At 48.1% G+C, this 16,201-nt stretch overlaps 1 protein-coding gene across 2 annotated transcripts in view; it reads right to left on the bottom strand.

Annotated features, from left to right (window-relative positions):
• Nucleotides 1–16,201, bottom strand: part of LOC137306174 (basal cell adhesion molecule-like) — a 72,407-nt gene that overhangs the window by 13,722 nt on the left and 42,484 nt on the right. For both annotated transcript variants that reach the window (XM_067975245.1, XM_067975244.1), the window contains exons 12-14: nt 16,039–16,174; nt 9,822–9,857; nt 5,471–5,615 (exon numbers count right to left, since the gene is read on the bottom strand). In XM_067975245.1, coding sequence (XP_067831346.1) covers nt 5,471–5,615; nt 9,822–9,857; nt 16,039–16,174 — 317 coding nt within the window. The remainder of the gene's footprint in view (nt 1–5,470; nt 5,616–9,821; nt 9,858–16,038; nt 16,175–16,201) is intronic.

Below are 16,201 nucleotides of genomic sequence, written 5' to 3'. Positions count from 1 at the left end.
CTTCATCCAAGTCATTAATATAGATTGTAAATAGCTGAGGCCCAAGCACTGATCCTTGCGGCACCCCACTAGTTACAGCCTGCCAACCTGAGAATGACCCGTTTATCCCTACTCTCTGTTTCCTGTCCGTTAACCAATCCTCTATCCATGCTAATATATTACCCCCAATCCCATGAACCCTTATTGTGTGTAACAACCTTATCGAAATCCAAATATACTACATCTACTGGTTCCCCTTTATCTACCCTGCTAGTTACATCCTCAAAAATCTCTAATAAATTTGTCAAACACGATTTCCCTTTCATAAAACCATGTTGACTCTGCCTAATTAATTAATTAATTAATAATGTCCTAGTTAAGGATCCCCTTGGAACGAGCGACCACAACATGGTTGAATTCCATATCCAATTAGAGGGTGAGAAGGTTGATTCTCAAACAAGCGTACTGAGCTTGAATAAAGGAGACTATGATGGTATGAGAGCGGAATTGATTAAAGTGGACTGGGAAAATAGATTAAAGGGTAAGACGGTACATGAGCAGTGGTGTTCATTTAGGGAGTTATTTTACAACTTTCAAAATAAATATATTCCACTGAGGAAAAAAGGGTGTAAAAGAAATGACAGCCACCCGTGGCTAAGTAAAGAAATCAAGGATAGTATCCGACTAAAAACAAGGACATATAAGGTAGCCAAACTTAGTGGGAGGATAGAAGATTGGGAATTCTTCAAAAGACAGCAAAAAGTAACTAAAGGATTGATTAAGAAAGGGAAGTTAGATTATGAAAAGAAATTAGCAAAAAATATAAAAACAGATAGCAAGAGTTTCTATAGTTATATAAAAAGAAAAAGGGTGGCTAAGGCAAACATAGGTCCCTTAGAGGATGAGACCGGGAAATTAATGGTGGGAAACATGGAGATGGCAAAAATGCTGAACAAATATTTTGTTTCAGTCTTTACAGTAGAGGACACTAAGAATATCCCAACACTGGACAAACAGGGGACTCTCGGGGGGGAGGAGCTAAATACGATTAAAATCACTCAAGAGATGGTACTCAGTAAAATAATGGGACTCAAGGCGGATAAATCCCCTGGACCTGATGGCTTCCATCCTAGGGTCTTGAGGGAAGTGGCAGTAGGGATTGTGGATGCTTTGGTGATAGTTTTCCAAAATTCCCTGGACTCAGGAGAGGTCCCGGCAGATTGGAAAACTGCTAATGTAACACCGTTATTTAAAAAGGGTAGTAGGCAGAAGGCTGGAAATTATAGGCCAGTTAGCTTAACATCTGTGGTGGGTAAAATTTTGGAGTCTATTATTAAGGAGATAGTAACGGAACATTTAGATAAGCATAATTTAATAGGACAAAGTCAGCATGGCTTTATGAAGGGGAAGTCATGTCTGACAAATTTGCTTGAGTTCTTCGAGGATATAACGTATAGGGTGGATAAAGGGGAACCAGTGGACGTAGTGTATTTAGACTTCCAGAAGGCATTCGACAAGGTGCCACATAAAAGATTATTGCTCAAGATAAAGAATCACTGGATTGGGGGTAATATTCTGGCATGGGTGGAGGATTGGTTATCGAACAGGAAGCAGAGAGTTGGGATAAATGGTTCATTCTCGGACTGGCAACCAGTAACCAGTGGTGTTCCGCAGGGGTCGGTGCTGGGTCCCCAACTCTTTACAATCTATATTAACGATTTGGAGGAGGGGACCGAGTGCAACATATCAAAATTTGCAGATGATACAAAGATGGGAGGGAAAGTAGAGTGTGAGGAGGACATAAAAAACCTGCAAGGGGATATAGACAGGCTGGGTGAGTGGGCGGAGATTTGGCAGATGCAATATAATATTGGAAAATGTGAGGTTATGCACTTTGGCAGGAAAAATCAGAGAGCAAGTTATTTTCTTAATGGCGAGAGACTGGAAAGTACTGCAGTACAAAGGGATCTGGGGGTCCTAGTGCAAGAAAATCAAAAAGTTAGTATGCAGGTGCAGCAGGTGATCAAGAAAGCCAACGGAATGTTGGCTTTTATTGCTAGGGGGATAGAATATAAAAACAAGGAGGTATTGCTGCAGTTATATAAGGTATTGGTGAGACCGCACCTGGAATACTGCATACAGTTTTGGTCTCCATACTTAAGAAAAGACATACTTGCTCTCGAGGCAGTACAAAGAAGGTTCACTCGGTTAATCCCGGGGATGAGGGGGCGGACATATGAGGAGAGGTTGAGTCGATTGGGACTCTACTCATTGGAGTTCAGAAGAATGAGAGGCGATCTTATTGAAACATATAAGATTGTGAAGGGTCTTGATCGGGTGGATGCGGTAAGGATGTTCCCAAAGATGGGTGAAACTAGAACTAGGGGGCATAATCTTAGAATAAGGGGCTGCTCTTTCAAAACTGAGATGAGGAGAAACTTCTTCACTCAGAGGGTGGTAGGTCTGTGGAATTTGCTGCCCCAGGAAGCTGTGGAAGCTACATCATTAGATAAATTTAAAACAGAAATAGACAGTTTCCTAGAAGTAAAGGGAATTAGGGGTTATGGGGAGCGGGCAGGAAATTGGACATGAAGCTGAGTTCGGATCGGTCAATGCCCTGTGGGTGGCGGAGAGGGCCCAGGGGCTGTGTGGCCGGGTCCTGCTCCGACTTCTTGTGTTCTTTAGATTTGTGGTTGGGATCAGATCAGCCATGATCTTATTGAATGGCGGAGCAGGCTCGAGGGGCCGATTGGCCTACTCCTGCTCCAATTTCTTATGTTCTTATGTTCTTATGTAATCATATTATGATTTTCTAAGTGCCCTGTTACCACTTCCTTAATAATGGATTCCAGCATTTTCCCGAGGATTGATGTCAGGCTAACTGGCCTATTTCCCTGTTTTCTCTCCCTCCTTTCTTGAATAGCGGGGTTACATTTGCCACCTTCCAATCCGCTGAGACCGTTTTAGAATCTAGGGAATTCTGGAAGATCACAACCAATGCATCCACTATCTCTGCAGCCACCTCTTTTAGAACCCTCGGATGTAGGCCATCAAGTCCAGGGGATTTGTCGGCTTTTAGTCCCATTAATTTCTCCAGTACTTTTCCTCTACTGATATTAATTACTTTAAGTTCCTCACTCTCATTAGCCCTTTGGTTCCCCACTATTTCTGGTATGCTTTTTGTGTCTTCTACAGTGAAGACAGATACAAAATATTTGTTTAGCGTCTCTGCCATTTCCTGATTCCCCATTATAATTTCTCCTGTCTCAGCCTCTAGGGGACCAACGTTTACTTTTGCTGCTCTCTTCCTTTTTACATACTTGTAGAAGCTCTCACAATCTGTCTTTATATTTCTTGCTAGTTTACTTTCATATTCTATTTTCTCCCTTTTTATCAATTTTTTGGTCATCCTTTGCTGGTTTCTGAAACTCTCCCAATCCTCAGGCTCACTACTCTTCTTGGTAACATTATAAGCCTATTCTTTTAATCTAATACTATCCTTAACTTCTTTAGTTAGCCAGGGGTGGATCACTTTTCCCCTGGAGTTTTTATTTCTCAGTGAAATGTATATTTGTTGAGAATATTGAAATATTTCTTTAAATGTTTGCCATTGTTTATCAACCATCATACCCTTTAATTTAATTTCCCAATCTACCTTAGCCAACTTTTTTTTTATTCGTTCACGGGATGTGGGCGTCGCTGGCAAGGCCGGCATTTATTGCCCATCCCTCACCCCTCATACTTATGTAATTGGCTTTATTTAAATTTAAGACTCTAGTTTCTGACTTAAGTACGTCACTCCCAAACTCAATGTGAAATTCTATCATATTATGATCACTCTTCCCCAGAGGATCCTTCACTGTGAGATTACTAATTAACCCTGTCGCATTACACAGGACAAGATCTAAAATAGCCTGTTCCCTGGTTGGTTCCATGAATCGAAACTCCTGTCTCCCACACCACTCTTTAGTATGAAAGAAAGTAAGTCTTACATTTATTTTGTGCCTTTCACAAAGTGATTTACAGCCAATGAAATACTATTTGAAGTTCTAAGGTCGGAAACACGGCAGCCAATTTGCGCACAGCAAGATCCCACAAACAGCAATGAGATAAATGACCGGATAATCTGTTTTTTTTTGTGATGTTGGTTGAGGGATAAATATTGGCCCCAGGACACTGAGGAGAACTCCCCTGCTCTCCTTCCAATAGTGACCTTTCATGTCCACCTGAGAGGGCAGACGAGGGCCCTCAGTTTAACGTCTCCTCCAAAAGACGGCACCTCCGACAGTGCAGCACTCCCTCAGTACTGGCACTTGGGGCGTGTCGGCCTAGGTTATGGGGCTCGAGTCTCTGGAGTAGGACTTGAGCTGATGACTTTCTGACTCAGAGGCGAGAGTGCTACCCACTGACACCTGGTGGAGATGGCATATGACCACGTTGACTATTCGACCACTAATATCATCACTTCTAGGCTCCTGCCCTCTCTGGTCCTGTCCTCGAGGCCTTGGTTTCTCAATGAAGAAACAACTCACGCAATGTTATTCGGGATCATCGCCATTTTCACCCACGATCCCACCTCTCTTTCCGACTGTTCCCATTCCTCTCTTCCCCCAACCCCTTCCCCCATCGGTATCTTCCTTCTCTTCACTCTGCTATTCCCTCCCGCGCCCCTCCCCCAATCCTCCGTTGATCAAGGGATCAGGTCCTTGAGGAAGGCCCGTCCAAAATGGCGGCCGGAAAGCCTCTCGGGTTCGCTTTCAGGTACAGCACAGAAGGAGGCCATTCGGCCCATCCTGCCTGTGCCGGCTCTTTGAAAGAGCTATCCAATTAGACCCATCCCCCCCACATTGTTCTTTCCCCTACAGCCCTACAAATTTTTTCCCTTATCCAATTCCCTTTTGAAAGTTATTATTGAATCTGCTTCCCCCGCCCTTTCAGGCAGCGCATTCCAGATCAGAACAACTCGCTGCGTAAAAAAAATTCTCCTCATCTCCCCCTCTGACTCTTTTGCAAATTATCTTAAATCCGTGTCCTCTGGTTACCGACCCTCCTGCCACTGGAAACAGTTTCTCCTTATTTACTCTATCAAAACCCTTCATGATTTTGAACACCTCTATCAAATCTCCCCTTAACCTTCTCTGCTCTAAGGAGAACAATCCCAGCTTCTCCAGTCTCTCCACATAACTGAAGTCCCTCATCCCTGGGACCATTCTGGTAAATCTCCTCCGCACCCTCTCCAAGGCCTTGACATCCTTCCTAAAGTGCGGTGCCCAGAATTGGACGCAATACTCCAGCTGAGGCCTGACCGGTGTTTTATAAATGTTTAGCATAACTCCCTTGCTTTTGTACTCTCTGCCTCTATTAATAAAGCCCAGGATCCCGTATGCTTTATTAACAGCCTTCTCAACTTGTCCTGCCGCCTTCAAAGATTTGTGTGCGTGCATGAACGCAAACATTTTCCCTCTCCCGCGTCCCGGCCTGGGATACTCACCCCTCTTTCTTTTCCGTCTTTCCACACGGCAGCTTCCCCTTCTTGTGCAGGCAGTACAGGGACGCCACCACCAGGAGCAGCAGGAGGACGCACACCACCACGGCAATCACAGCCCCGCCTCCTCCGCCCTGCGGCTCGCGATTGGCTGCAGAAAGAGAGAGGCGGAGTCAGAGGTCATCCCAGCACCCCCCCCACCCGCCCCGGGGTGTCGAATAGGGCCCCAAAACCCACTGGCAAGGAGCATAGCCAAAAGGGTAGTCAACGCTGAGGACCTCAAGTATCTAAATACGCTCGATTTAAGAAGGTTAAGTGCCCTGCCTATTACAACAAGCATTTAGTTAGCACCTCAAAGTCCCAGAGTGCTTCGCGGGACAAGATTTGACATCGCGCCACATCAGGAGACGTTAGGCCAGGTGACCAAAAGCTCGGTCAAAGAGGTGGGTTTTAAGGAGCGTCTTAAAAGGAGGAGAGAGAGAGGCGGAGAGGTTTAGGGAGGGAATTCCAGAGCTCGGGGCCCAGGCAGCTGAAGGCACGGCCGCCAATGGTGGAGCGATGGAAATCGGGGGATGCACAAGAGGCCGGAATTGGAGCAGCGCAGAGATCTCGGAGGGTTGTCGGGGCTGGAGGAGGTTACAGAGATAGGGAGGGGGAGGCGAGGGCCACGGAGGATGAGAATTTTAAAATCGAGGCGTTCCCGGACCGGGAGCCAATGTAGGTCAGCGAGCACAGGGGGGGGTGATGGGTGAACGGGACTCGGTGCGAGTTAGGATACGGACAGAGTTTTGGATGAGCTCAAGTTTACGGAGGGTGGGGGAAGATGGGAGGCCCGGCCAGGAGAGGGTTGGAATAGTGGAGTCTGGGAGGTAAGAAAGGCACGGATGAGGGTTTCAGCAGCAGATGAGCTGAGGCAGGGGGCGGAGACGGGCGATGTTACAGAGGTGGAAGTAGGCGGTCTTGGTGATGGAGCGGATCTGGGGTCAGAAGCTCAGTTTGGGATTGATACAGGGCTATGGGGAGAGAGCGGGGCAGTGGGATTAGTTTGGGATTGATACAGGGCTATGGGGAGAGAGCGGGGCAGTGGGATTAGTTTGGGATTGATACAGGGCTATGGGGAGAGAGCGGGGCAGTGGGATTAGTTTGGGATTGATACAGGGCTATGGGGAGAGAGCGGGGCAGTGGGATTAGTTTGGGATTGATACAGGGCTATGGGGAGAGAGCGGGGCAGTGGAATTAGTTTGGGATTGATACAGGGCTATGGGGAGAGAGTGGGGCAGTGGGAGTAGTTTTGGGATTGATACAGGGCTATGGGGAGAGAGTGGGGCAGTGGGAGTAGTTTTGGGATTGATACAGGGCTATGGGGAGAGAGTGGGGCAGTGGGGTTAGTGGAAATAGGATGGAGCTCATCCGCGATGCCCACTGTAGTCGAATATCCCGCTCTCCGAGCTCAATGGAAGGCAGCTATGAATACCCATACCCCAACAGGAGTCAGCGTATTCGGGGAGGGGGGATGAGAGATTGGAGGAGGGGCTGTGAGCAAGATACAAATACAGACACGTTAAAACATAATTGGAATAAACAGCCTGGACACCAACCTGTCTTCTTAATGGAATCCACTTGAGCAGCATGAGGAGAGAGAGCAGAGAGTTACAGGAGGTGAGGGCACTGCCCTTCGAGTGAACTGAGGGGCCCTGACCTCAGACAGGGCCCATTCTACCGACACGCCGCGGCCTGAGAGGTGTGAGGGGCCACTGGTGTGACCAGCACCCAGTGAGAGCTTACCATGCCCGCAGTCTATGGAGACAGAGACTGAGGAGGGGGCGCAGAGGGGGGCAATTACCCCCTTGGTACATTCACACAGACACACACTCACAAACACACACAGACACACTCGCAAACACACACAGACACAGTCACACTCACTCGCAAACACACACAGACACACTCGCAAACACACACACAGACACACTCACACTCACTCGCAAACACACACAGACACACTCGCAAACACACACAGACACACTCACACACAAACACACACAGACACACATTCACACTCACTCACATACGCTCACTCACAAACGCTCACTCACAAACACACACTCGCAAACACACACAGACACACACTCGCAAACACACACAGACACACTCACAGACACACAAACACACACAGACACACAAACACACACAGACACACACAGACACACACAGACACACAAACACACTCACTCACTCACAAACACACGCAGACACGCTCAGACACACTCAAGCTCACATACACACACTGACACACTTTCACACAGAGACACACTTTCACACAGAGACACACTTTCACACACTCACCCAAAATCTCACGCTCACATACATACACACACACACAGATACACACAAACACTCACATGCACACAGACAAACTCACACACTCTCACTCATATAAAATGGCACCATCATATTCTTTCCAGGGGTAGATTTCCCCAGTCTGTGCCTCTGACTGGGGTCTTGTCGGCCAGGAGTAGATCAGACAGACGTGCGACTGAATAATCGAGAGGGCCGTGAGTCAGGCCTCGAGAATCCCCTCCCCCGACTCTCCGATCTACAGTCACATCGAGCGAGGCTCAGCCAATATTACAAAGTCACTTTACAGGGATTACCTTTCGTGGGTTAACTTGGTGCTAATCAAGGATAGGTATAAGAAATAGAATAGTTCCATTATAGGCACCGGTGCCAGTAACAAACACTCCCAGGGCAGGTACAGGGGGTTAGATACAGAGTAAAGCTCCCTCTACACTGTCCTGTCAAACACTCCCAGGGCAGGTACAGGGGGTTAGATACAGAGTAAAGCTCCCTCTACACTGTCCCATCAAACACTCCCAGGGCAGGTACAGGGGGTTAGATACAGAGTAAAGCTCCCTCTACACTGTCCCATCAAACACTCCCAGGGCAGGTACAGGGGGTTAGATACAGAGTAAAGCTCCCTCTACACTGTCCCATCAAACACTCCCAGGGCAGGTACAGGGGGTTAGATACAGAGTAAAGCTCCCTCTACACTGTCCCATCAAACACTCCCAGGGCAGGTACAGGGGGTTAGATACAGAGTAAAGCTCCCTCTACACTGTCCCGTCAAACACTCCCAGGGCAGGTACAGGGGGTTAGATACAGAGTAAAGCTCCCTCTACACTGTCCCATCAAACACTCCCAGGGCAGGTACAGGGGGTTAGATACAGAGTAAAGCTCCCTCTACACTGTCCCGTCAAACACTCCCAGGGCAGGTACAGGGGGTTAGATACAGAGTAAAGCTCCCTCTACACTGTCCCATCAAACACTCCCAGGGCAGGTACAGGGGGTTAGATACAGAGTAAAGCTCCCTCTACACTGTCCCATTAAACACTCCCAGGACAGGTACAGGGGGTTAGATACAGAGTAAAGCTCCCTCTACACTGTCCCATCAAACACTCCCAGGGCAGGTACGGGGGGTTAGATACAGAGTAAAGCTCCCTCTACACTGTCCCGTCAAACACTCCCAGGGCAGGTACAGGGGGTTAGATACAGAGTAAAGCTCCCTCTACACTGTCCCATCAAACACTCCCAGGGTAGGTACAGGGGGTTAGATACAGAGTAAAGCTCCCTCTACACTGTCCCATCAAACACTCCCAGGCATCAATTAATGTACAGACCTGATCTCAGTGAGGGTCTGAGTGTCTGGGCTCCAGGGGCGGCCAGTATTCCCACTCTCGAACAGTCCCACTGCCAGGCGTTGGGAGAACGGCGGGGGGGCGGGGGGCGGGGGGCGGGTTGGATTTCGGGGCCAGCTGCGACGCACCCCATGTCCAAACAGCCGGCTGGCACTCACTCACGACAAATGGGCACGGTGTCGGGGGAGGGCCAGTGCCCGTTGAGACTTGTGGTTCCGTCGAGTTCCATCGAAACTGGAGCTCAGGAACAGGCCATTCGGCCCGACTGGTCTATGCCGGCGTTTACGCTTTGCTTTTCAATCCTATCCCCCCAGTGCTCGATTTGCCTTTTTTTAATGGCCTTATTAACCTGCGTCGCTACTTTTAACGATGCGTGTACCTGTACCCCCTTTGCTCCCCTCTCCCGGACAGACTCTTATTTTGCAACGGATGTGTGGCGTCCTTATTCTTGCCACCAAAACACACCACCTCACACTTATCCATCTAAGAGTTGGTTTAGCTCCGATGTGACTCCGAGGGTAGAGGCCGCAACTGAGCTTGCAGAAGATGGCATCGTCACAAAGCGGGCAGTGCCACCCATTACCAGCAATGCCATCCCTGAGATGCACAAGGGAGAGAGGGGGGGGGGGAGGGGTTGAAAACGGCAGCCTGTGACTCCTTACCTCCTGATGTCACTGGTGGCTCCGTGGTAGGTGGAACTGTAAAAATAAAGACACAAAGAGGGCGGTCTTAATGTTTGCGTAACTGGAGGCCGAATCCCAGCTCTCTGGACCAATAATCCAGAGAACAGGAGTTACAATCCCACCGCGGGCCCCTTGAGAATTCAGTTCGAATAAATCTGGAGGTAAAGAAAACTGGTCTCAGTAAAAGCGACCGCAAAGCTGTCGTTTTTTGTCGTAAAAATCCCAACTGGTTGACCAATGACCCTTTAGGGAAGGAAACCTGCCGTCCTTACCCGGTCTGGGCCTACACGTGACACCAGTCCCCACTCCAACCGAGTTGACTCTTGACTGCCCTCTGGAGTGGCCCAACAAGTCTCTAAGTTGTATCAAACTTCTGCTGAGCCTTCCCACCAAACAGCATTGTTACGTCGAGTCACATCAAATCTGCAGCAGGGAAACAGGCCATTCGGCCCAACTGGACTATGCCGGCGTTTATGCTCCACACGAGCCTCCTCCCTCTCTACTTCGTCTCACCCCATCACCATATCCTTCTATTCCTTTCTCCCTCGCGTGTTCGTAAGAACATAAGAAATAGGAGCAGGAGTAGGCCAATCGGCCCCTCGAGCCTGCTCCGCCATTCAATAAGATCATGGCTGATCTGATCCTAACCTCAAATCGAAAGAACACAAGAAGTAGGAGCAGGACCCGGCCACTCAGCTCCTGGGCCCTCTCCGCCACCCACAGGGCCTTGACCGATCCGAACTCAGCTTCATGTCCAATTTCCTGCCCGCTCCCCGTAACCCCTAATTCCCTTTACTTCTAGGAAACTGTCTATTTCTGTTTTAAGTTTATTTAATGATGTAGCTTCCACAGCTTCCTGGGGCAGCAAATTCCAGCTTTCCCTTAAATGCATCGATGTTATTCCCCTCAACCACTCCTTGTGGGAGCGAGTTCCACATTCTCACCACTCTCTGGGATAAAGAAGTTTCTCCTGAATTCCCAATTGGATTTATTAGTGACTATCTTATATTTGTGGCCCCCTAGTTTTGGACTCCCCCAAAACTGGAAACATTTTCTCTCCGTCTACCCTATCGAACCACTTCATTATCTTAAAGACCTCCATCAGGTCACCCCTCAGTCTAGAGAAAAGAGCCCCAGCCTGTTCAGTCTTTCCTGATAAATATATTCTCTCAGTTCTGGCATCATCCTTGTGAATCTTTTTTTGCACTTTCCCCAGTGCCTCTATATCCTTTTTGCAATACGGAGACCAGAACTGCGCGCAGTGCTCCAAGTGTGGCCTAACCAAGGTTCTATACAAGTTTAACATAACTTCTCTGCTTTACAATTCTATTGCGGGAGAACCTTCTCCGGCCTCTTGCTCTGGTCCCGATCGCAGTGGGGGCTGAATGAGATCCTCCACACGGAGAATGGCTACTCGGGGAGAGGTAACCTGGATGGAGGAGGAGGAGGGGAGGGAAACTACTACCATGGAAATGGTCCCCGAATAGCCATTCCTCCTGCGAGGAGGAGAGACTCCACAAAATGGGTGATCCAACCATGGCTAACTAAGGAAGTCAAGGATGGTACCAGATTAAAAGAAAAAGCATACAACATGGCAAAGATTACTGGAAACCCATATTCAGGGTTATTTAACAATTCGGAAGGATAGGAGAAAAGGTAAAAGTGGTGGGGTAGCTCTGTTTATAAAAGATGAAATTGGTATAATAGTGAGAAATGATCTTGGCTCAGAAGATCAAGATATCGAATCAATTTGGGTGGAGGTAAGAAATAGCAAGGGAAAGAAATCACTGGTGGGAGTAGTATATAGGCCCCCTAACAGTAGCTACACTCTAGGGCAAAATATTAATCAGGAAATAAGGGGGGCTTGTAAAAAAGGTAATGCAATAATCATGCGCGATTTTAACTTTCACACAGATTGGACCAATCAAATTGGCAAAAATAGCCCTGAGGAGGAGTTCATAGAGTGTATTAGGGACTGTTTCTTAGACCAATACGTCGGGGAACCAACCAGAGAACAGGCCATTTTGGATCTGGGAATGGGTAACGAAACAGGATTAATTAATGATCTCAAAGTAAAGGATCCCTTAGGAAGCAGTGATCATAACATGATAGAATTTCACATCCAGTTTGAGAGCGAGGATCTTGGGTCTGAAACTACTGTGTTAAACTTAAATAAGGGCAATTATAAAGGAATGAGGGCGGAACTGGCTGAAGTGGACTGGGTAAACAGATTAGATGGTATGATGGTGGATAAGCAGTGGCAAACATTTAAAAAGATATTTTATGACTCGCAACAAAAATATATCCCTGTGAGGAGGAAAGACTCCACAAAAAGGGTGAACCAACCATGGCTAACTAAGGAAGTCAAGGATGGTATCAGATTAAAAGAAAAAGCATACAACATGACAAAGATTATTGGTAAGCCCGAAGATTGGGAAAACTTTAAAAACCAGCAAAAGAATAATAATGAGGGAGAAAATAAATTGAGAGAAAACGAGCAAGAAATATAAAACTGACAGTAAAAGTTTCTACAAGTATATAAAAAGGAAGAGGGTAGCTAAAGTAAACATTGGTCCCTTAGAGGATGAGACTGGGGAAATAATAATGGAAAACAAGGAAATGGCAGAGGAATTGAACAGATATTTTGTATCTGTCTTCACAGTAGAAGACACTAATAATATACCAATAATAGTAGAAAATCAAGGGGCAAAGGGGAGGAAGGAACTGAAAACAATCATTATCACTAGAGAAAAAGTACTAGGTAAACTAATGGGTCTAAAGACTGACAAGTCCCCTGGACCTGATGGCTTGCATCCGAGGGTCTTAAAGGAAGTGGCTACAGAGATAGTGGATGCATTGGTTGTAATCTCTCGGAATTCACTAGATTCTGGAAAGGTCCCAGGAAAACCACAAACGTAACACCCCTATTCAAGAAGGGAGTGAGACAGAAAGCAGGTAACTATAGACCAGTTCGCCTAACATCTGTCATTAGGAAAATGCTAGGATCCATTATTAAGGAAGTAGTAGCAGGACATTTGGAGACTCATAATACAATCAAGGAGAGTCAACATGGTTTTATGAAGGGGAAATTATGTCTGACAAATTTATTAGAGTTCTTTGAGGAAGTAACGGACAGGGTGGATAAAGGGGAACCAATGGATGCAGTATATTTGGATTTCCAAAAGGCATTCGATAAGATGCCACATAAAAGATTACTGCACAAGATAAGAGCTCATGGTGTTGGGGGTAACATACTGGCATGGATAGAGGATTGGCTAACTAACAGAAAACAAAGAGTCGGGATAAAAGGGTCATTTTCAAAATGGGAATCTGTAACTAGTGGGGTGCTGCAGGGCTCAGTGCTGGGGCCTCAACTATTTACAATATATATCATTGACTTGGATGAAGGAACAGAGTGTCTTGTGGCCAAATTTGCTGATGATACAAAGATAGGTGGAAAAGCAAGTTGCGATGAGGACACAAAGTGTCTGCAAAGGGATATTGACAGGTTAAGCAAATGGGCAAAAATTTGGCAGATGGAATATAATGTGGGAAAATGTGAAGTCGTCCACTTTGGGAGGAAAAATAAAAAAGCAAAATATTATTTGAATGGAGAAATACTACAAAATGCTGCGGTACAGAGGGATCTGGGTGTCTTCGTACATGAAACACAAAAAGCCAACATACAGGTGCAGCAGGTAATCCGGAAGGCAAACGGAATATTGGCCTTTATTTCTAGGGGGATGGAGTATAAAAGCAGGGAAGTCATGCTCCAACTGTACAGGGTGCTGGTGAGACCACACCTGGAGTACTGCGTACAGTTCTGGTGCCCTTATTTAAGGAAGGACATACTTGCATTGGAGGCAGTTCAGAGAAGGTTCACGAGGTTGATTCTGGGTATGGAAGGGTTGTCTTATGAGGAAAGATTGAACAGGTTGGGTTTATACTCATTGGAGTTTAGAAGAATGAGAGGAGATCTTATTGAAAGATACAAGATTCTGAGGGGACTCGATAGGGTCGATGCTGAGAGGATGTTACCCCTCATGGGGGAATCTAAAACTAGGGGGCATAGTCTCAGAATAAGGGGTCGCCCGTTTAAGACGGAAATGAGGAGGAATTTCTTCTCCCAGAGGGTGGTGAATCTTTGGAATTCTTTACCCCAAAAAGCTGTGGAGGCTGAGTCATTGAATACATTCAAGGCTGAGTTAGACAAATGTTTGATCAGCGAGGGAGTCAAAGGATATGGGGAAAGGGCGGGAAAGTGGAGTTGAGGTAAAAATCAAATCAGCCATGATGTCATTGAATGGCTCGAGGGGCCGAATGGCCTACTCCTGCTCCTATCGTCTTAAGGAACCACACCCCCAGCCAGAATCAGCACCTTCACATGACCTCCCGCCTCCAACTGCCTCACCCAGTCAAACAGCATTTCTGTCCACCCCGGTTAGGCCCCAGATGGAGTATTGTGTCCAATTCTGGGCACCGCACTTTAGGAAGGATGTCAAGGCCTTGGAGAGGGTGCAGAGGAGATTTACCAGAATGGTCCCAGGGATGAGGGACTTCAGTTATGTGGAGAGACTGGAGAAGCTGGGATTGTTCTCCTTTAGAGCAGAGAAGGTTAAGGGGAGATTTAATCGAGGTGTTCAAAATCATGAGGGGTTTTGATAGAGTAAATAAGGAGAAACTGTTTCCAGTGGCAGAAGGGTCGGTAACCAGAGGACACAGATTTAAGGTGATCGGTAAAATACGACACGAGCAAACATTATTTTACGCAGCGAGTTGTTCTGATCTGGAATGCGCTGCCTGAAAGGGCGGTGGAAGCAGATTCAATAATAACTTTCAAAAAGGGAATTGGATAAATACTTGAAGGGAAAAAACTTGCAGGACTTTGGGGAAAGAGCAGGGGGAGGAGTGGGATTAATTGGATAGCTCTTTCAAAGAGCCGGCATAGGCACGATGGGCCGAATGGCCTCCTTCTGTGCTGTACCATACTATGAAACTATCTCCAACACTTTTATAACCAAGAAGCGAAAGTGTTCAAAGGAAATGAAGAAATGACAGTTCTGTGATTTTTAACACACGATTTTCAAACCCCGCTGTTTCGCTCTCGGAAAGCGTCCTGGGAGATTTATCGTTAATTCCTGGAAACTCCCAGGACAATCCCGGAGCGTTGGTGACCCCGAGAGGTGGAGGGGAGGGGCCGGGGGGGGTGGGGGAGGTGGAAGAGAAGAGATTTCTTCATGCTTTTGTCGGAAGAAAAGCTCTCAGTGATTACCTGACCTTTCACGCTAGCTGATTGCCTCTCTCAGCCATTTCCAGGAGACGTACTTAAGACGCTCTCTGGCAGAGGCCGGCAATCAGGAACGGCTTTAAAGGGGTCCATCCATCAACGAATGGGGCAGGTCGGCGGGGAACCAGCTCTGCAGATGGACTTCGATGCTCCGAGCGATTTCACACTGAGAGTCAGCAGTGTTTCTCCTTGTTCTTCCAACTCCCAATCTCCCGCCGTCTGCAGACGCTGGCTGATGCTGGGGTACACAGTCTCGTGGTCTCGTACCTCCGCGCCACTCCCTCCCTTCCCCGCTTCCGGAGAGGCCATTCTCAATCCGTGAGCCTCGGCGGTCACCCGGGTGCCGGCTATTCGACTGCAGAGGGCGTCGCGCGCCTGCCGATTGTCCTTTCCCTTATTCCCGGCGGAGAGAGGTGGGGGGGGGGGAAGAGCTGCCGACTGTCGCCGGGGGCTCAGCTCCGTGAGCCCCATCGCCCCCCCCCCCGCGACGCCAGTGAGCGGCGGAAGACTATTCGACTACAGAAGGCGTCGCGGGCCTGCTGATTGTTCTTCTCCCTTCTTCTCGGCGGGGGTGGTGGGGGGGGAAAGCTTCCGACTGTAGCCGGGAACTCAGCTCTGTGGACCCCATCGACCCCCGCACTGCCAGTGAGCGGCAGAAGACTATTCGACCACAGGGGGCATCACAGACGATCCTCAACCCCCGCGCCCACCCACCCCCCCCCTCCCACCCGCCGCCGCCCTTTCATATCACCGCTCCAACGCCCGCACATTTGGGCGCCTTCCAGCAGGGGTCGCCGGGCAGCGGTTGGCGCCAACGTTTGGGCCTATATCTCGAGCCCGTCGTGACGCACTCGTTGCGACCGTGCCGCTCCGGCGCGCAAAGATAACGCAGAGCGGGCGCGCACTGACCGATCGCCAGCTGGAAGCTCCTCTGCGCCCAGCCGTACTTGTTGGTGGCGTTGCATGTGATTCCGTGTTGGACGATTCTGGAGGTGACCGCGACGGACAGCTTGCTGATCACACCATTCTCGGACGACGTCAGTAGCTGAGGGAAGGAACGGAAAAGACCGGG

The sequence above is a fragment of the Heptranchias perlo genome, chromosome 42 (assembly GCF_035084215.1).
Source record: "Heptranchias perlo isolate sHepPer1 chromosome 42, sHepPer1.hap1, whole genome shotgun sequence".
Classification (NCBI taxonomy): Eukaryota; Metazoa; Chordata; class Chondrichthyes; order Hexanchiformes; family Hexanchidae; genus Heptranchias; species Heptranchias perlo.
Note: the sequence above shows the minus strand (reverse complement) of the source record. Positions and strands in the feature narration are given on the sequence as shown.